Genomic DNA, 21,203 nt, shown 5'->3' on the forward strand with positions numbered 1-21,203 from the left:
ATATTTAAAATTGAATTTGCTGAACGCTTGTTCTGCATCTACCTTCAGTTCTTACTGTTTCTACAGTATTGTGTGTGCATGTCTGAGACTGTGTTCACTAAAATACAATCAATGGCCAGGTTACCAATGACAGCTGCTAGAAACATGACCAATTAAAGTTAAATCTGAAAATAGCAGTAAAGATTGTATAAGGTTATTCAGAAGCCATAGAAGCTATTCACATATACAATTAAAATAGGCAAATTTTATGTATACATCTATCACTACATATACAGTATTAATTTCACTCGTGTATATGTAGCGAGAGCAAGAGAGTTATATATTTTACGGTTCCTTACCTTGCCTTCTGCACCTCCAGCTGACCTGTCCACCTCTTCCTCCTGTGCTTTCTGCTCTCCACAAGAAGGACAAAGCAAAAGAATAATAAAATGAGTTTTGCAAAATAAGGCATTTTGTGGGAAATTGTGATGAGACACTCTACACTCCAATAGCCTCCTGCAGTAGAAATCCACCCTAGTTTAAACATTGAATCAGCTATAATTCCAGGGTCCTGTGTTTCTAAGAGTGATCATGGTTAAAAATACTGCTTTTCTGATTTAATAATTTAAAGTGGCTTTTGAGGGCTTCTCACTCGAAGCTCATCCTTCATCACTGCTTAGTGATTGGCTATTACTCAAGAAGAAGTTTCTCCTGGCAAATAACATTTCCACTCGGTCCTAAAGGAGATATTTGCTAAAATTCATTATATAAAAAGACTGCAATTCCACGCCAGCTTTTTGTTCAAGCCGCTAATCTCAGAACTGTACTATCCTTCTGTCAGACTGTATAAAACCATGCTGTCTCTTTTCATTAGGGATCCCAGATTTTTTATCTCTATAATATGCATTTTTAACAAGGCGGTGCCAGTTTGCTTTGTGTTTAAGATCAGTACTCTTTGCATTGATGTACATATTTTAGTATAGTTTTAGGAAATTTGATTTTTTTTCTAGATCAGTTAGCAGTTAGTCAGCTGTGTAGTATAACTTGTACCAGCATACTGTTTTTGTGATATCAAATTTTTGTTAAAAGCCTATAATTCTTCCAAAAAAATTGGTTTCCCCCAGAGGTTAACAGCATTAAAGTGGTTATTTGTTTTGAATATTAGGATTTCTCTAATGATGAAATTTTTAAAAATTAAAATTAAATAAAATATGGTTTGATTTTAGGACACTCAGTAACTAAATCTTCTATGGTTCCAATCCTTCAAATACAAAAGTATGCAAGAAACTAATGTGAGTAGTGGGTTGCAGGACTGAGACCTTAATCTGTTAAAACCATTTGAGATTAGCATGAAAAGACATTACAGCAGCTGCTTTTTAATCACAAGGAAGAGGATGTTTTCAGGTGTCATTCTGAAGTTTGTTTATTTACTAAACAGTAAAGACTGGGGAATTCAATATTACACCTTGTCTTGACAGATGAAGAGGAAAGGATCACAAAACTAAAATGTAATGGTAATTTAGGTACAAGTGATCATGACTTGATAACATTTATAATGTACCAAGAGAATAAAACCCAGACCAGCGTGGTGGGTGGGCGGGCAAGTGTGGGTTTGTGTGTGTTGTATTATGGCCCTGTGGATTAAAAAAAATCAACCTGTTTTAGTGGGGAAATGAAGGCAACCATAAATAATAATATGTATATAACAAATGGAAGAAATGAAAAGTTGACAGTAATAAATATAAATCAGAAACTAGGAATTATAGAAAATTGATAAGGGAAGCAAAGAGACAAGGAAAAATGTATGGCTAGCAGAGTTAAAAATAATAAGGATTTGTTTTGTTTTTTCTTTTGTTTTAAGTATATTAGGAACAAAAAAACCCCCTAACAATTATATTGGACCATTACTAGATGGAAATGACAGAATTGTCAATAATAATGCAGAAATAAATATTTCTGTCCTGTATTTGGGAAAAAACAGATGATGTAGTCATATTTTATGATAACACTCTTTCTATTCCACTAGTGTCATGGGAAGATGTTAAACAGTAGCTATTAATGTTAAATATTTTTAAATCAGGAATTCCAGATAACTTGCAACCGCATTTTTTAAAAGAGCTGGCTAAGGAGCAAGATAATCCTGGGAAAAATAATGGAATGGCTGATTCAGGACTCAATTAATAAAGGAGGGTAATATAATTAATGCCAATAAATATGGATTTATGGAAAGTAAATTCTGTTAAACTAACAGTAACTTTCTTGATGAGATTACAAATCTGACTGATAAAGGCAATAGTGTTGATGTAATATATCTACACTTCTGCAAGGTATTTGACTTGGCACCACATGACATTTTGATTAAAAAACTAGAAAGATATAAAATTAGCACGGCACACATTAAATAGATTAAAAGCTGGCTAACTGACAGGTCTCAAAAAAAAGTAAACAGGGAATTATCTTTGAACAGATGTGTTTCCAGTGAGGTTCCGCAGAGACTGGAGTTTTTCATACACTACTGAAAATTTTTATTAATGACCTCAAAGAAAACAAAATTATCACTAATACAGTTTGCCGTTGTCACTGATACAGAGTGATCTGGATCGCTTGGTAAACTGGGCGCAAGCAAACAATGTGTGTTTTAATGCGGCTAAATGTAAATACATACATCTAGGAACAAAGAATGTAGGCTATACTTACACAATGTGGGACTCTGTCTTGAGAAGCAGTGACTCTGAAAAAGATTTGAGGGTTCTGGGGGATAGTCAGCCGAACATGAGCTCCCAGTGTGATGCTGTGGACAAAAGGGTTAATGCAATCTCATCCACCAGCCGAACATGAGCTCCCAGTGTGATGCTGTGGACAAAAGGGCTAATGAAATCTCATCCACCAGCCCTGAGCCCCCTCCCAGAGCCAACATCCCAAACCCCTTCCTGCACCCCAGCCCTGAGCCCCCTCCTGGAGCCAGCACCCCATACTCCCTTCTGCACCCTGAACACCCTCCTGCATGCCAAGCCCCAGCCCTAACCCCCCTCCCAGAGCCAGCACCCCATACCCCCTCCTGTACCCCAAACCCCTGCCCCAACCCTGACTCCCCTCCTAGAGCCCACACCCTGCACCTCCTTCTGCACCCCAACACTGTGCCCCAGCCCAGAGCCCCCTCCTGCACCCCAACCCCCTGCCCCAGGCTCAGTCCAGAGCCCCCTCCCACACTGCGAACCCCTCGGCCCCAGCCCAGAGCCTGCACCCCCTCCCAAACCCCAACCCGCTACCCCAGCCCTGTGAAAGTGAGTGAAGGTGGGGGAGAGCGAGCAACGGAGGGAGGAATGGAGTGAGTGGGGTGGGGCTTTGGTGAAGGGGCGGGGCAGCTCCTGCGTTGCCCTTAGATTCAAAATGCAATTTTGGGCGTAAAGAGGTTGGAGACCACTGCTCTAGCCTGTTCACAATTTCCCTCACTAACATCATGCAGGAAACCTGCATCAGAGCCATACTTTCCCTGTGACCTGGTCATGATATTAACCTGACTAAACATAGTTGAAATATCATTACCAATCAAGACATCAACAGGAAATAAATCTAACACCAACCACTATATCACCTTCAAAACTTTTCCACTCAAGGGGATTGTGGACAAAAGCGCTTTTACAGAAAGAGCCAATATGTTCACACTCTGATTTGGCAAGAAATCTCCCTCTCTGACCAATTCCCTTTTACCTAAAGTAATATCAGAGGCTGAATCTCACCATCAAGTACACACAATTCCATTGACCTTTGCATTCTTTATGAATTCCTCACTACCAGTCAACATCTCAGTCCTAATATAATTTGAGAGGTAGGATGCTTTCCTCTTCCACCACTTATTCTGGAATTAAAGTGGCAGCATTAACACCTGCAAGGTTAGTATTTGTACTCAAGGTGGCAGTGTTGGAGCTTATATGAGTAGCCTTTGTAATCAAAGTGACAGCATTAGAATTTATTATGGTGTTTGTTGGTGCAGGTTGTGGAGTGTTTTTAAGCTTTGGGCAATTTGATTTTATATGGCATGGGGTTCCAGACTGATGACAGACCACCTGTTTCCCCTTCAGGTGAGAGGATTTATGTTCCGGGCTCCCATGAGCTTTTCTAATAAAGTTGGGGTTAGATTAATTCTTAAACACTTCATCCCTTTTAAACTGGGGTGCAAAGGGATTACCTTTCTCCTGGGGCTTACACCCTTCATGAGCTCTGTTTTCTATGAATTCATCAGTGATTTCTGCTGCCTGTAAGACTGAGGCTATGTCTACACTACAGACCTTACAGCAGCACAGCTGTACCGCTGCAGCTATGCCACTGTAAAGTCTCCCCTGTAACAGCAGTATGCTGATGGGAGTCTCCCATAGGCATAATTAAACCACACCCCCAATGAGTAGCGGTAGCCATGTTGGCAGGAGAGTGTCTCCCACTTACATAGCGCTGTCCACACTGGCATTTTTATCAGCGAAACTTATGTCAGTCAGGGGTATGTTTTTTACACACGCTTGACCAACAAAAGTGCTAGCGTAGACAGCCTGAATCAGGCTTCCTATCGCATATTGCAGGTCTGATTTCTTCAGGAGCCATTTTAGCACACACTCAAGAGTAATTAAATCTAGCAGTTTATCAAAGTCACAGTAAGTGTTTTTCCCCTTTAACCCACTTTTTAACATAAACCAAGAAATTTATGAGTACACTCTACATAAGTAACATTACCAGAAATTCTTAGATCTCTGAATTTTAGCCTATAAGACTCAGTGGTAACCTTAACCTATTCAATATTGTTTCTTTAAAAACTTTACATAAACAAAAGCCTCCTCTACCCCCATTTCATTAAATACCTCTCTGGCCTTTCCAGTCAGTTTAACAGGACAGGCATCACCTGGTCTTCATGAATTTTGTTAATAAGAAAGGTGATGCTCAAAGGTAGATGAAAATACTTCAATACATTCAGTCTTTATGAATTGGGCAGACTTTATGTCAGTCTCTGTTATTGAGAGAAGATGGAATTTCAGGCTGTGGCTGCTGTTTCTCCTGCCTGTCTAGGACTCAGAGCTGCAGTTTATGAGCACCTTTCTCAGTCTCCAGGTGTTCCATTCACATTTAGTGAACTTCCTTTTCAATTTCAGCCTCTGCTCGGTGTCCCTGGTACACGCTGTCCTCTGCATCCTCAGCTTTCTCCTTCATTCTAAATTCTGGCATTTTTTCTTCATGCTTACACTGTTGCCAGCATTTGCATTCTTTTGTTCCTATTCTGAGCAAATTGGTCATCTCCTGATCTGAGATGTCCCCTGTAAGGTCCATTATCTTATCTTCACATAATTTTTTTTTTAGTTTTTTGGTGTTCATAAAAAATTATGTGAAGATAAGACAATGGACCTTACATTGTGTTCATAGCTTCATAGGCTCGTGACTCATTCAAGGTCACACTAATCTTTAGCCTTTAAAACTCTCAATATTAAATTTAAGTCTTACATAGCGTGGGGTTCTGAACCAAAGCCCAATTGACCTGTGATGATGTGTATCCTGCCCAATACTTCGCCAAATGTCACGTTGCCTGGTATGTCACAGCTAAGGATGCCAAATTCAGGACAGACTGTAAGAAACAAGGCAGAAACACCCCAAAACTGGTAATTTATTCTATCATAAGATAAGTAACAAAAGTGAACTCGTGTATCACTGCACTAGTTCAGAGAGCCAAATAACAGTCCCCTAGGCACTCCAGCCCCCGATCACCAACCAGACAACCGGACTTGGTGATGAAAGGTTATTAAAACCAAAATTCACCACATTAGATTCTTCCAATCCCAAAGGGTCAGACATTCATCTCCAGGTCAACATGTACTTTCAGGATCACATCAAATACCAAGCTGCAGCCAATCTTTAGTAAACTAACTAAAGATTTATTTTAAAGAAAAAAGAAAGAAAAGAAAAGAAAAGAAAAGAAAAGAAAAGAAAAGAAAAGAAAAGGAGAGTTATTAAATGGTTTAAGGAATCATATTCATTACAATTGATTTCCAAGTCTGTAGCAGTAAGGATAGTAGTAGTGATGGTAATTCTGTTACCTTGCAATATGTCTCTCTGGATCACCCAAAAAGATTGTGGGCCATCAGTCCTTTGTTCAAAGCTCCCTTCTTGTTAGAAAAATCACAGTCCATAGAAATGAAGCAGGACTGAAGACAAAGAGTGTTGTCACAGTCTGCAATTTACACGCACAGCACACGGGCATGGAAAGTTACTGGCACAAACATGGAGTCCTGGGTCACATGTTCCTTGCTGAGTCATGAGGCATTGATTGCCTACACGTGCCTGAAGAAGAGACCTTGGGAGGGGTCCCTGGAAGAGCTGATTGTCCTTAATGGGCCATCAGGCAGGCTGGCTAGCCTTGGTGTAAATCTCTCTTGGGGAGTTGGGGGATTACTCAGAAACACAACACGGTTGAGATACAAATACAGAACAGAGTTTCATAACTTCATATACAATGATGATACATGCATATAAACAGGATAATCATATTTAGCAGACTATAACTTTTCCGATACCTTACACAACATACTTTGTATAAAATTTATCACAATTGTGTAACAGTGGTGATACATCAGTGATGATACATTACCATAAACATGGTCTCTTTTCTTTTATACGCATCACAATGGGCTCTTCAAACTAGCAGAGAAAGGTCTAATGCTAGCCAATGGCTGGAATTTGAAGCTAGAGAAATTCAACTGGAAATAAAACGAGTTTTTAACAGCAAGAGTAAGTAACTATTGGAACAACTTACCAAGGATTGTGGTGGAATCTCCATCATTGACCATTTGTAAAGAATCTTGGATGTTTTTTCTAAAAGATATGCTTAAGGAATGATTTTGGGAAGTTCTATGGCCTGTGTTATACAGCAGGTCAGACCAGATGATCTCAATGGTTCCTTCTGGAATTGGAATCTATGAAAAAAAGAGCACAATCCTGCCCCATCTTTGGGTACAGAGGGTTTTGTGCAGCAGCCTTACTTAAGTTCTGCTGCATAAGGGCAAGAGCAGAATTTGGTTGATGGATGTATCCCTGAGAATTTGCTAGGTTTGAAGGTGGACCTCAGGGCCTGTTCTGCAAGGTGACAGCAAATCTCTCAGAGGTACCATCAGGAAGAAACTCTGCAAGAGTATCCTACTGAAGGTTTTTTCTTTAGAGCCCTCTCCTAAGGGAAAGGATGATCTGGGCCCAGGTTTGCAAACGTGAACAACAAGTGCATTCAAACAATGTACCAACAAGGAAAAAACAACTTTTTATTTCAGGAATATGGGGTCTATAGATTTTAAATATACCGTATTCCTACCAAAACTAATATACTTATTGGGAAAAATACTTTTATTAATTTCACCATAGGAAACCAGATTGTCCTCCTTCCAGACTTGAAGACAATGCAAGATTTAAATAACTGCTGATCTATCCAGACATGCTATATAGTTTTATTGTAAATGTTTAATTAAACAAAGATGCTTTGATGTACATACATCCTGTTTGTATGTACAGCAGAGCAGCACTAATTCAAAATAACCACTGGGAATCCATTTCTGAATTTTGCAAGTTAGCAAGTGAATAAATTAAACATACACACACACCAGGGCACTACATAAAATATGTAATTTGTCCATTAATTTTCACAAGTGTAAAATTTTACTTATTTATAATGCTTAGGAGTACATTAGCATGTAGTATATTTTGTAATGTTAATATGAGAGCTGACTACAGCATTCTTATCTTTGCTAAGAAGTAGGGTGGGACAGTCTGGCTTTAGTGAGAGATATCATAGTTGCCACTAGTAAAGTGAAAATTACTGAGGTTCTGTTGAGTCTTAAATGAGCAATGGTAGATTCTCTTAATTATTGATATAGTCAGATAATGGGGAAATGATTATCCCATTGAACTTGTTCTTTATGGCTAAATAAATTCAAGATCAGCACAGAGGGCACTAATAATCTAGGGTATCTAGGGTTGCCAACTGTGGTTGGACATGTTCCTGGAGGTGTCATCACATGACAATCTTTAATTAAAGACTAATCTTTAATTCCTGGAGACTCCAGGACCATCCTGGAGGGTTGACAACCCTACCCCTGCCTGAAGTGCCAGCACCTACAATGAATAAATAGGGATATACACACGAATGCTGTAATCTTGATATGCTGGAAAGATATTTAAAAACTTTCAAATTTTAAACTTTGCTTGAAGTATTGCAATGAAGTGCAAGAAAAAATATTGTGTAAATGAGGCTTGAATTGCGATAATTCATTAGAGCCAAGGGTTTCATGAAAGCTTCCATCAAGCTTGCCCATGCAAAGCAGAGTTTAAGCATGAAAATATTTAGATTTTTTTTTAGCAAATAACAGCACATATGAAACATTCAATGTAATGCATTATGTATATTTCTGGAATAATTAAAAGACAATAGCTCTGGGTAAATAATTATATTACATATTTATAACTATTGCAATAATAGATGTTTTATATAATCTTCAAATTTAAAAAAGCAAGATATACAATTGAGAGTATTAGAAGACGACATTCAAATCTTGGAAAAGATTATCCAATCTAACTTCCAAAAAAATTTAAAAACAAAAAATAAAGGAAACAATTTTCTGGCCCCTTTTTTCCACAGAGAGCACAGTCTCAGAACCAACATTTCATGCATTTTTTTAGAATTGTCTTATTGTAAATAAAAGTGGTTACAAAATATTATCCTCCTCAGAATTAAGAGCACACACAACGCAACACATAGACACTGCGTTTCATTTTAAAAGACCTTCTCCAACGTAAATTTTTATACTCACTCAGATATGGGTGACTATCTGCACCCATGTTCCACAGAGAAAAAGTGTAAAACCCCTTTCTGTTTTAATTGCCTCCTTTTATGAGTAAATAAGGTAGCCACAAATGATACTTTCTTTCCCCCACCCTTTACATATTATTCATATTCAACCAAATTGTTTCTCTAAGTATCTAGTGGGGTGTTCATGGATCATTAACAGTTGTTAGTATTCATAGAAATGTCAACATTTGTCCTACTTACAAAGCAATGTACCTAAAGGTATATTAACATTCGTAAAGACTTAAAAGAGTAAATAAAAAAGTAATCTTCTGTAAACAGTTCTCATAGCATACTCAATACAGAATGTTTAATGAAGCATTCAAGTCACTGCTCGTAAGACAGAGAAAACCTTATAACTCAAATGTATAGTCATTGGCCAGATATACCCGTCGGAAGATAAGAGCTGCCAATGCTAAAGTCAGAAGGACAATCAAAACAGTTGATCCAGTGTGGCTTGTGTTGACTCTTGGTTGCTGCACCTGATTGAAGTTAGTTGAAGATGGTACTCTTCTCTGCCTCTGGGCACGGCGCTGGCGCGGGCTCATGGAGCTATTATTAGATACAGGTTGAGTATGCTCTTGATTAGATGGTGTGGAGTTGTTCTGAATTTCAGACTGAAAAAAAAAAAGTGAATATTGTTTTTAAAGCAAGACAGTCCATGCATCAGCAATGTACATACCTCTACATTTAAGAACAAAGCCTGCTCTTCCAATGTAATGTTATGATCTGAAGGCCAGCCACAGGTGATAGCCTCTTTATAGTAAAGTTGCAACCAACTTCTGTTACAGAACACGGTTCCAAACCCTATGGCTCTCTAGACAAACATTCAGAATACACATCCTTCTGCACACCTCCCAGCCTTGTTCTCCCAACCACTGGCATCCCAACTACATGAGGTGCAGACAATCACCACTCCTGCCTACCATATGCTATTACTCCCATTGTTTGTCTCTGGATATCATAAGGAGGCATTAATGTAGAAATTATCTGCATTAAACTATGTACATCAACCATTTGCCTAGCAACTTAGGCCCTTGCCTTGGGAAGTATGTAGCACAGGACTTAACTACATAGTTATTCTCTACTCCATAATCCAGTTCCTTGCTATGTTGCACCATACCCTATTTTTAAGCAGTTTCTGGACTTTTGCTCATTCCCTTACTGCACTGAAGGAGCACAGAGGCCTTTGTCATTTAGATAATTTGATTCCCCATGAAATTCCAAGCCACTGTGTGTAAGCAGCACTGCTCTACAGGTTTTAAAACTTTTGTCTAAAAAGCTGCATCTACTCCATGGTTTTGTGTTTTCTTTGTCATAATGGCTACCTCACATTTTGGGTCACCTTATCTTAACAATGTTTTCAAGTGAAATATTTTAAGCAGTTAAATGAAAAATTTTATCCTAAAACTAGTCCATAGCATCTAGGTACTTAAGCACAAATGGTTTACACTGCACAAATGGAAAACACTGCAAATCATATTGTAACTGGAGTTAAAAGATGAAATTGGCCATAAACAAAGCTATAAAAATAATATACTGAGCTGAGCAAAATTAGGAATTTCCATGGTATGGAAAACCCCAAAATTTGTTTTCAGCCTAAATCACGAAAAAATCTAAACGTTTGATTTTGGTTTACTGAACTAAAACCAAAATGCTTTGTTTGACTGCATTCAATATTACACCGTAATTTTCCCATAGTGACGTGTTGGCTCTTGTGAGTTGTAATTTGGGAGCCTGATCTCTCCTGGCCAGACATCTTCCATAATGCACCCAGTCATGTGACTTCCGTTATGCACCTTGCAGCTCGGTCACAGGGAAATCCACACTGCATTATGAGACATATGGTCCTCCAGGTATCCTGGCCAACAGCAGAGAATGGAGATCTGAACTACAACTCCCACAAGGAGACGTCAGTGTGCAATAAAAACTAATGATGGACAAAAGAAACACTGACATGGATTGAAAAGAAATCCTAATGTCCATGAGATATGTTGTACCCTCCTATGTAATAGGACAAAGAACTCTAGGAAATCCAGAGATTCACCCTGAAGTTTCCTTTACATGATATTTCCAGCAAGGGGTCAAAACAGGTACAGAACTTCAAATCCACACAGTCCTGGTCAGCTCTGCTACCGTCCTCATGTATCCTAAAGTGCCCTCACAGCCATGCTGACCTCTCCCCATTATATGAGTATGGCTTCTTCAACGGCAGAGATGATTTCCACTGCAGCCACACAGCAGTAAGGACCTATTCAGGCATGCACTGAGGCTACAGGAATGTTTCTAAGGATGCCCTAGGACCACTCTTTAGGCAAGGGCAAATTATGCACAGATCCCATTGATTTGTATGTCTGTCCTGGGCAGCAGGTGGCCCTAGGGCCAAAAAGAATTATATTTAGAGACTTTTAGATTTTGAGACTTTAGATCCACAGAAACAACTACATCCACCACGAGAGAACAGTGAAGCCAGGAAATGCAGGAGTTGGACACTCAGAAGGAAATGGGGTTAATTTTCCCAAAATGAAAAATTATTTTGCTTATCCAATATGTTTACCTACAGGCTATTCTATGTTATTTACAATAATTATAAGAGGCCTTATTTATATCTGTATTATTTGGGAACCTTTCTAAACCTTAGTATCAATTATCATAAAGATGGCATCAGAATGATTAGCGTGCGCCATCCTTGGCTATTCAGCGGGGTTTCTGCCTAAAACTATAAAATGTGTGTTTAAAGCAGTGGTTCTCAACATGTGGCCCAATTAGGACACAGCTGCAGCCCAGCTCAACTGTGTGCTAAAGGCCACGGGCTCCAGACTGCCCTGCCGGGCAGCGCGCTCTTGGCTCCCGGCTCCCAGCTGGGCTGCCCTGCCGCGCAGCGGGCTCCGGGCTCCCAGCTACCGCTGGCCCCACACGGTGGGGCTCAGGGTACAGGCAGCCAGCTGTCGCCTGCCCACCACGGGCCTGTCCCCCCAGCAGGGCTCCCAGTCTAGGCAGCCGGCTGCCACCCAGCCCCCTGCAGCAAGGTCCGGGCAGCCAGCATGGCTCAGGGTCTGGGCAGCTGGCTGTCCCATGGCTCCCTGCAGCACACACCAGGGTCCTGGCTGCCACTCCGACAGGGCTCAGTGTCCGGGCAGCAAGCCGCCACCCGGACCCCCGCGGCAGAGAGGGAAGGTCCCAGAGCAGCCAAATTGCCCCCTTCTTTCCCCTCTTTTTGGCTGGACCCCACCAAACCCCAGTTTGCTATCAAGCATCAACCTGGCTAAGACCTAGGATGGGGGACAGTCATTGTCTTTTAATCTGGAAAAAGACAGTTACCTTTTCCATAGCTGGTGTTCTTCAAGATGTGTTGCTCATGTCTATTCCACAATAGGTGTGTGTGCTTGCCACGTGCACCGGTGCTGGAAGTTTTTCCCCTAGCAGTACCTGTAGGGGGGGAGCGCTCCCCAGAGACTGCTGGAGTGACGCCTGCCTAGCGCAGTATAAGGGGAGCTGCACGCTCCCCCCACCCTCAGTTCCTTCTTGAGAGACAACTCCGACAGAGGGCAGGATGTGGAATAGACATGAGCAACACATCTCAAAGAACTCCAGTTAGAGAAAAGATAACTGTCTTTTCTTCTTCAATTGATTGCTCATTTGTATTCCACAATAGGTGATTCCAAGTTATATCTGTTGGAAGTGGGTAGGAGTTCACAAGTTCCCAGGATGGAGGACAGCCCTGCCAAACCCAGCATCATCCCTGGTTTGGGGGACGATCGCATAGTGCAAGGTGAATGTGTGAAACAAAGACCACATGGCAGCCCTACAGTGTCCTGGATGGGGATGTGAGCCATGAAGGCAGCTGACGAGGTCTGTGCCCGAGTCGAGTGTGCCCTCACAATGGGTGGCAGGGGGACACTTGCCAGCTCGTAACATCAACGGATGCACAAAGTGATTCAATTGGAAAGCCGCTGAGTGGAAATTGGCTGGCCCCTCAAGCGCTCAGCGAGGTGACGAACAGTTGTGAGGACTTTCTGAACGGCCTGGTCCGTTGAGGTAGAAAGTCAGAGCCCACCGCACATTGAGGGTGTGGAGATGGTGCTCCTCGCTGGATGCGTGAGGTTGGGACAGAGGACTGGTAGAAAAATGTCCTGACTCATGTGATAGGCGGAGACCACCTTCAGGAGGAACGCGGGGTGTGGGCAGAGCTGGACCTTGTCCTTATAGAAGACCGTGTACGGTGGCTCGGAGGTCAGGGCCCTGAGCTCCGAAACTTGCCTGGCCGACGTGACTGCGACCAGGAAGGCCAGCTTCCATGAGAGGTGAGACCAGGAGCGCGTGGCCAGTGGTTCAAACGATGGCCCCGTGAGACGAGCCAACACCAGGTTTAGGTCCTACTGTGGGATCGGCGGTCTAGAATACGGAAAAAGATGGTCCAAACCCTTAAGAAACTGGCCAGTCATAGCATGGGAAAATACCATATGCCCTTGCAATAGCAGATGGAAGGCAGATATGGCTGCCAGGTGCACCTTGACTGGCGAGGGCGCCAGGCCCTGGGCCCTCAGGTGGAGGAGGTAACCAAGGATAAGCTGGATCAGGGCGGCCACAAGGGAGACACTCTGGTCCGCCACCCACCTAGAAAACCGGAACCACTTCGCCAAATAAGCGCAGTGAGTGGAGGGCCGTCTACTTTCAAGGACGACGCGCTGAACCTGTTCTGAGCACGTTCTTTCCTCTCCACCTAACCACTGAGCAGCCTCGCCGTGAGGTGAAGAACCTCTAGGTTGGGATGGAGGAGGCAGCCCTGGTTCTGAGAGAGCAGGTCCGAGCAGAGCAGCAACAACCATGACAGAGCTACCGCCAGGCCCGTGAGAGTCCCATACCAATGCTGCCTGGGTCACAGCCAGGGCAATAAGGAGGATCAGGGCCTTGTCCATCTTTATCTTCTTCAGGACCCTGCTGATTAGAGGGAACAGGGGAAAGGCGTAGAGAAGCCGGCCTGACCAGGACAGGATAAAGGCACTGGAGATAGCACTCCTCCCCAGACCCTCCCCCGGAGCAGAACCGGGGGCATCACTGGTTCTGCTGAGTCGCGAATAGGTCCACCTGGGGAGTTCCCCACCTTCAGAAGAGCCAGTGGGCCACTTCTGGGTGGAGGGACCACTTGTGTTGCGAGGAAAAGTCCCTGCTTAAGCGATCTGCCCTCTTGTTCCAGGCACCCGGTAGGTGGAAGGCCTTCAGGTGGATGTCGTAGGCTATACAGAAGTCCCACAGCCTGAGGGCTTCATGGCAGAGGGCAGAGGATCAGGCCCCACCTTGCCTGTTGATATAGAACATCGAGGCCACATTGTCCGTGAGGACTCTAACTACCTTGCCCTCCATGTGCGAGCGGAAGGCCATACACGCCAGCTGCACTGCCCTGAGCTCCTTGACGTTTATATGTAGAGTCAGGTCTTGAGCCGACCACAGGCCTTGGGTCTGAAAGTTCCCCACATGGGCCCCCTATCCCAGGTTGTTTGGGCGGACCATCACTGTAGGGAGGTGACCACAGAATCTGGCACGATGAGGACCTTGTCCATCCTGTCCGTGGCCTGGGAGAACTTCAAGGCCAACCAGAGCTGGAGGGGCCTCATCCTGAGTCTGGCGTGACAGACCACGTACATGCACGCCGAAATGTGACCCAAGAGCTGCAGGCAAACCCTGGCTGTTGTCATCGGGAACCTTGTGACCAAGTGGATGAAACCTTTCAGGGTCTCGAATCTGTCTGGCAGGAGAGAGGCCCTGGCTGACGCTGCATCCAGGAGCGCCCCGATAAACTCTATGCGTTGGGCCGGGACTAACGTGGACTTGGTGTTGTTTACCAACAGGCCCAAGGCAGTGCACATGGACAGGAGGAGCGCCACGTGATCCCTCACCTGAGACCAGGAGGTGCCCTTGACAAGCCAATCGTCCAGATAGGGAAATGTCTGGACCGTCTGCCATCTGAGGTAGGCTGCTCCCACCGATACGCATTTTGTGAACACCCTGGGGGCAGTGGACAGACCAAACGGAAGGACTGTGAATTGGTAATGATTCTGTCCCACCACAAAACGGAGGAAGCGACGGAGGAAGCGCCTGTGCCCCTTGAATACGTGGATGTGGAAGTATGTGTCCTCTAGATCGAGGGTAGCGTACAAGTCCCTGAGATCCAGGGAGGGGATGATGGAGGCCAGGGAAACCATGCAGAACTTGAGCTTCACCATGTACTGGTTCAGACCTCGCAGGTCCAGGATGGGACTGAGCCTCCCCCCTTTGGCCTTTGGGATAAGGAAATATTGGGAGTAATACTCCTTGCCCATAAACTCTTTGGGCACTGCCTTCATGGAGGAGCAAGACCACCCTACCTGGTGCCGACGGGGACAGCACATTAAACAGGGAGTCTGAGGGCTCCTCCATCTCCTCTGCCTGGAGGTGGAGGCTTGCTGCCACCCTCTTTAAGAGTTCTTGATGGGCCCTGAAGTCCTCCTGCGGGGCAGAGGGGGGCAGGGCCACAATCGCCTCCTCCAGGCAGGTCGAGAAGGCCAGTGCGGTACTCTGGGTATTGGGCAGCACCGGAGGGTCCACCACCTGGTTGGACTCCGGGCACGGCGCCGAGGACGTACGTCCCACGGACTCCTTTTTCGGAGGTCTGGAGAGTGAGGCTGACAGTGCTTCTGAAGCTCCAGCCACCGAGCGAGCTCCCACCAGGGGCTGTGCCAGAGGTCACGGTGCCCACTGGTACCATTGGGCCGGCCACGACGCTCTGTGCCACTGCACCTGCTGTGTCACCAGTGGGGCCAGCTGTTCGGGTTGCCTGGCCTGGCCCATCGAAGGACAGCTACGAATGGAGGCCGGGCTGGTGTAGATCCTCTGCTGTCTCTGGACTGGGAAGAGCAGTGGTGCCGGGATCTACGTAGGCCACAGGACCGCAATCTCAATGTGGAGGACCGGTACCAATGATAACAGCTGCTCTACAAATGGCCTCAACAGGCGGACCCGCGACGTGATGAGACACCGGCGATCGACGCCCGGGGCTGCAATGTCTTGGCAGAGACTTGGAGCGGGAGTCCGAGTGGGAACGGCGTCGATGACCGTGCTGTGACTGACTGCGGTACCCCCTCCGAGATGAGGGCCATTGGCGATGCCAGCTGCAGTCCCGTCGATATTCGCTCCTTGAGGATGAGCGGTGCCGAGAGTCCTGGCCAGACGGAACCCAGCCAGCCAGTCTGGTCAGCATCAAGGGCGATCTACACTGACTCTGCCCCGAACGGTTGCTGGGCAGTGACCGGCATTGGGAACATTCCCTCGACCGAGACTGGTACCGGGCCGGAGGCAACTGTGGAGATGCCAGCGACAGCTTGCCTCTGGAGTGCGTGGTCGACATCAGTGGTGCTCCAGTCACTGGCATGGACATAACATCCCGGGCTGCCTGCTGGGCTACAGATGTGGACGGCATCCAGACATCTGGAGAGACATCTGGAGAGACCTGTTCCAAAGGGGCCGGGCTACTCTACTCAACGTGAGTTGGAGGCCTAGGGCCCAGTGGGGATCAAGGACTACCCGACATGGGCCTAGCCTCTATCCCAGACTTCCCTCAGTGCTGCTGTGAAGAGGGAGTCTTTCTGGCCCTCTTGGTGTGCCCCGTGGATGGGGAGCGGTGCCGACTGGTTGGTGGCACCGGAGGGTCGCCGCGTACTGACGCTGCGGTGCTGGGTACCAGTTCGGAGTGGCGTGCCGGAGTCAGGGTCAGCGCCAACTCCATCAGGATGGCCCAGAGCTTAATATCCCTTTCTCTTTTGGTCCGAGGCTTAAATGACTTGCAAATCTTGCACCTTTCACTGATATGGGTTTCTCCCAAACAGCACAAACAGTCTGCATGCAGGTCACTTCTTGGCATAGAACACCTACAAGAGCTGCACGACTTAAACCCTGGGGTGCGGGGCATGCCCCGGCCTGGGCTCACTGCCTAACTAAACTAACTACAGGTACTAACGCTGAACTAACGAACAGTTCTGGGGACAAGCTACAGCAAAACTGGAGCAGAGTAGTTCCGACGCACCTTCACTGGCGGCAAGAAGGAACTGAGGGTGGGGGAGCGCGCAGCTCCCCTTATACCGCGCCAGGCAGGCACCACTCCAGGGGTTGCAGGGGGCGCTCCCCCACTACGGGTACTGCTAGGGGAAAAACTTCTGGCACCAGTGCACGTGACGAGCACGCACACCAATTGTGGAATACATATGAGCAATCACTTGAAGAAGAATAACGACAGCAGAAGGTTGTTGATGTAACAAGGAACCAAGAAGGAATGCTGATAATTTCATGGCTCACAACCATTGTTTCCACCCAGGGGACTCTCAGAGCACTTAATTTCAACTCACCTTTGTATCTTTAATAAACGGATCCCGTTATCAGAATGCCAGCTGTACTGATAGAATTTCATTGTTGGCAAGGTGATGTTCACTGATGGCTAATAGCAAGGCCTAAAGACCGCCAAGTAAAAACGTGATGAGAGTGTCTATATGTGGGATGATCCCTACCCAGTATCCCTTCCAGGAGCATACAGACCCTGAAATAGTGTCCAAAGTCATTCCTTTCCTAGGGTGTGCCTGTATTGGTAACTTAAAACCAGTAACATAACATTAACCACAACCTAAGCTTACTCTAAGCATGGCTGTTTCTAGGGACCCTCCAGGACCTCTTCTGGCCCAAAAAAGCCAGATTTCCATTTTTTCCCTGCCCTATACTGGAGACTGAGCAGCCCACATGGAGAATATGAGCTAAACCTTTTCTGCCTGTAGTCTTCAGATGACATAAAAACAAGGTAGATGTCTGGAGTTGTAGGCATTTGATAGTGCACTGAACCCTCAAGAAGGCAGGAGAACAGCAGGCAGGTTGCAGCTGGGCTTCAAGGCTGAAGCTGTACATCTTTGATGGTTTGGTATGAAGGACATTGTCGGACTGGGTCACACCTCTTGCATACTTCGGATGGGTGAATCACATTCATTTATATTCTTCACTGAAGGGAGAATGATCACTGGGTTCATACTGGGGTGAATCTGAGTCAGGATTTAGTCAGAAGGGAGGGAGGGTGGCTAGGCACTGAAGATGCTTTCGTCTGAAATGTGTGCAACTCAGCTATTACAGGGAGCTGTCAACTCTGCTTGTTTAAACTGGATCTGGAGGAGCGTGTAGCAAAAGGGTCATCAGGGTCTTTTGGGATACTGGTGACACAGTGATTATATACAGGAAAATCAGGTATAATGTTGCTCAACTTTACAGGGAAGATAGGCACGTTTAACCAGGCACAAAGACAGATATGTCATTGGGAGAAGTTAGGATATGTCTACGCTGCATTTGAGAGTGACTCTCCCAGCCTGGTCAACAGACTCACACTAGCATGCTAAAAATAGCTGTATAGACGTTGTGATTCATGCTGGAGCTCGGGCTCTCAAGCCTAGGCAGGGGAAGGGTAGGATTGAGTGCCTGAGCTCCAGCCTGAGTCACAACCTCTAAGCATCAATTTATTTGCAAGCCTTGCTACCACAAGTTTGTAGACCTGGAATGGGAGGCTCACTCCCAGATGCAGTGTAGACATACCCTCAGGGACCAGACTGAGGGGAGACAGATACCCAACAGTGGGGTGGGAGTTGTGGCCTAGCTATTTGCTGGTGCCCCTTGGGCAAATACCGGTGACAAGCTCAAAGGGGCTGGCTCACAAAGGTAAACCTAAGACTTGAAAGATACTGGTGGATCTTTTTATCCTGGAGGAAGGAGGGGGAAACCATGAGTCTTCTCAGACAGAGACCCCCTCGGGACTGTCACCTGATGTGCTGAGACTACCTCTGAGCCCATTTTCTCTGCCAGTTTGGGCCTTCAGAACCCTGCCTTATTGAGCCAGATATGCTAATCTGAGATACTGGTGAGAAGATTCAGAGGTGATCTGAAACCTAGGTGTTAGTTAATCTGAAGAGAGCCAATATGAGTTATTTGACAGAGAGGCTATTTTTTAACACTGCGCCCAAATAAAGTGTTTTAACACCTACCTGCCTCCTCCCCACCCCCCAGTTAAAGTAAATAACGTCACAGCCTTCCACTTCAAAATCCATCCCTGTGGCTATGCTTCATTCTCTTGCAAATCTTGATCAACAGATATACCATGTGTGACGTTACTGACATGAACTGTGACCATATAGATCACTGTGGCAACCAAGGTCCTACAGTTGCACCAAATCTTGTACAAAGGAGGTCAAGTAAGGTATCTAAGGAAAGGTTGTAATTTGCTGGTTATGATTATGCTGTCTGTATATGTGTATCATTTTTGTATTTGAAGTTATGAATATTGGCTATGTACTTGTATCTCAATGTATTTGATTCTAAGTAGCCTCGGTGAAGCATTTGGTCAGCTTCTTGAGAATGGGCACTTATTCAGAATAGTCCTATCAAGAAACATTTAACTGACAATGGACTTTGGGAGACGCCAATCCACATCTGAGCTTTCCTGGAACATTCAAACTAACATGTAAACACTGGCATCAGCCTGCAAAAAGCTGAACCATTCATGGACATGTGACTTGCCCAGGTGGCTACAAACTCCATCTTGTTGCTGTGATTTTGCACAGAAGAACAAAGGGGGTTTCCGCCCAGAAGTGAGAGAATATAAAGAGCCCTGAAAGCTTCTCCATTTTGTCTTCAGCTGGCTCAAGAGATGGCCTCTCCACCCCAAAGAGATGCCTGAAAGAAACTGGGACAAAGGACTGCAACTACAGGGTGTGTGTGATTGCTGGACCCAGGCCATAAACCACAATGTTGGTCTGGAAAGGATTGGGCCCAGACTAGGAAGGAGTCTAGTCCGTGAAAGAAGCTTATTGGAACATCTCTGAGGGCGAGATTTGCCTGTATTCAGTTTCCTACTGTATTAGGCTTAGACTTGCGTGTGTTTTATTTTGTTTGGTAACTTACTTTTCTCGGTCTGTTATTACTTGGAACCACTGAAATCCTACTTTTTATACTTAATAAAATCACTTTTGCTTATTAATTAACCCAGAGTAAGTAATTAATACCTGGGGGAGCAAACAGCTGTGCATCTCTCTCTATCAGTGTTATAGAGGGCGGACAATTCATGAGTTTACCCTGTAAAAGCTTTATGTAGAATAAAACAGATTTATTTGGGGTTTGGATTCTATTGGGAGCTGGGTGTCTGGGTACTAGAGACAGGAGCACTTGCTAAGCCGTTTTCAGTTAAGTCTGCAGCTTTGGGGGCATGGGTCAGACCCTGGGTCTGTGTTGCAGCAGATTAGCATCTGGCTCAACAAGGCAGGGTTCTGAAGGCCCAAACTGGCAGAGAAAATGGGCTCAGAGGTAGTCTCAGCACATCAGGTGACAGTCCCAAGGGGGTCTCTGTGACTGAACCCATCATATCATGTTTTAATTTTTTGCATCCATCCGTAATCTATAATTTAGCAGATCAACTGCATCTTGCCAGTTGCAGTCCTGCAGCGAAGTGGTTCCTTCACAGTGGTAGCAGCCCTGTGCAATCAAAAGCTTTTAAAAATAAAGACATGAAGATAAAATAATGGTTCCTTTAACCAGGAGGCACTGATACAACCACTGAAATCCATTTTATGATTACTCCATTCTCCGCTTAGCTGATTATTTAAGCATGGTGCTATATACAAAAAGGTTCATAGTTACTGTCTAGATAAGAACTTTTAAAATTTGCTGATCTTTGTGATTTGTGGAATCTGTTTAAATATCTCGTATAACATCTATCCCACTGTTTATTAAAAGAAATAGCATATTTAAAAAAACGAATCCAATTAACTGTTACTAGAGTGAAGCCAGAACATTATCTTCTACCCTCATACACAGTATTGATGCAGCACTTAAATTAAAAACTGGAATATGGTTTAACAATATTAATAAATGAACAATTAACCTGCTCTTATAAACAATCCTGTACTGTAAAGATATAACTTATGATGAGTATTGTATAACGAACTCAATGCCAGAGAATATGCTAATATTTTGCACTGAGGCAGGCACAAATTGTAACTTCTAAATTTGTGTACTGAAGTGGCCCATTTGCAGATTTTTATATCATTTTTACAGTGCCTAATTGACTTCATCAGGAGTAATATTAAATGGATGCCCAATTCAAGAATCACTGTTATTTTGAGCATTATGTTATTAGTTAAAAAAAAATACTTTCTATGGCAAATATATGCTCTGCATGCATTGAACCAAAAAGCAACCTTATACTTAAGAGAAATTAAAAATTATGTTGGCTGTTCAAGACACAAAATGAGGCACATAACTGAATCTAAAACAGAGAAAACTGATGTACTGGAAAACTCAGGAG

At 44.5% G+C, this 21,203-nt stretch overlaps 2 protein-coding genes across 3 annotated transcripts in view; both read right to left on the reverse strand.

The window, feature by feature from the left end:
* Positions 1-2,848, reverse strand: part of LOC311518976 (gamma-aminobutyric acid receptor subunit rho-2) — a gene marked incomplete at its 5' end in the record, with an annotated part of 64,131 nt that extends 61,283 nt beyond the window's left edge. The window contains 2 exons of one of the 2 annotated variants that reach the window (XM_084625056.1): positions 339-389; positions 2,677-2,848. Coding sequence is in view for 1 of the 2 variants with exons in the window: in XM_084625055.1 (XP_084481181.1) it covers positions 339-526 (188 nt within the window). Of the gene's footprint in view, positions 1-338; positions 527-2,676 lie in introns of those variants that run through there. The other variant, XM_084625055.1, reaches the window with a different exon arrangement.
* A 4,459-nt stretch (positions 2,849-7,307) lies between these two features.
* The window catches only part of UBE2J1 (ubiquitin conjugating enzyme E2 J1), a 64,999-nt gene continuing 51,103 nt past the window's right edge, over positions 7,308-21,203 (reverse strand). Inside the window, exon 8 of the mRNA XM_084623159.1 lies at positions 7,308-9,462. Within this exon, the coding sequence (XP_084479285.1) occupies positions 9,199-9,462 (264 nt within the window). The 3' untranslated portion in view covers positions 7,308-9,198. The remainder of the gene's footprint in view (positions 9,463-21,203) is intronic.

The sequence above is a fragment of the Lepidochelys olivacea genome, assembly GCF_965140295.1.
Source record: "Lepidochelys olivacea isolate rLepOli2 genome assembly, chromosome: 3".
NCBI classification, from domain to species: Eukaryota; Metazoa; Chordata; order Testudines; family Cheloniidae; genus Lepidochelys; species Lepidochelys olivacea.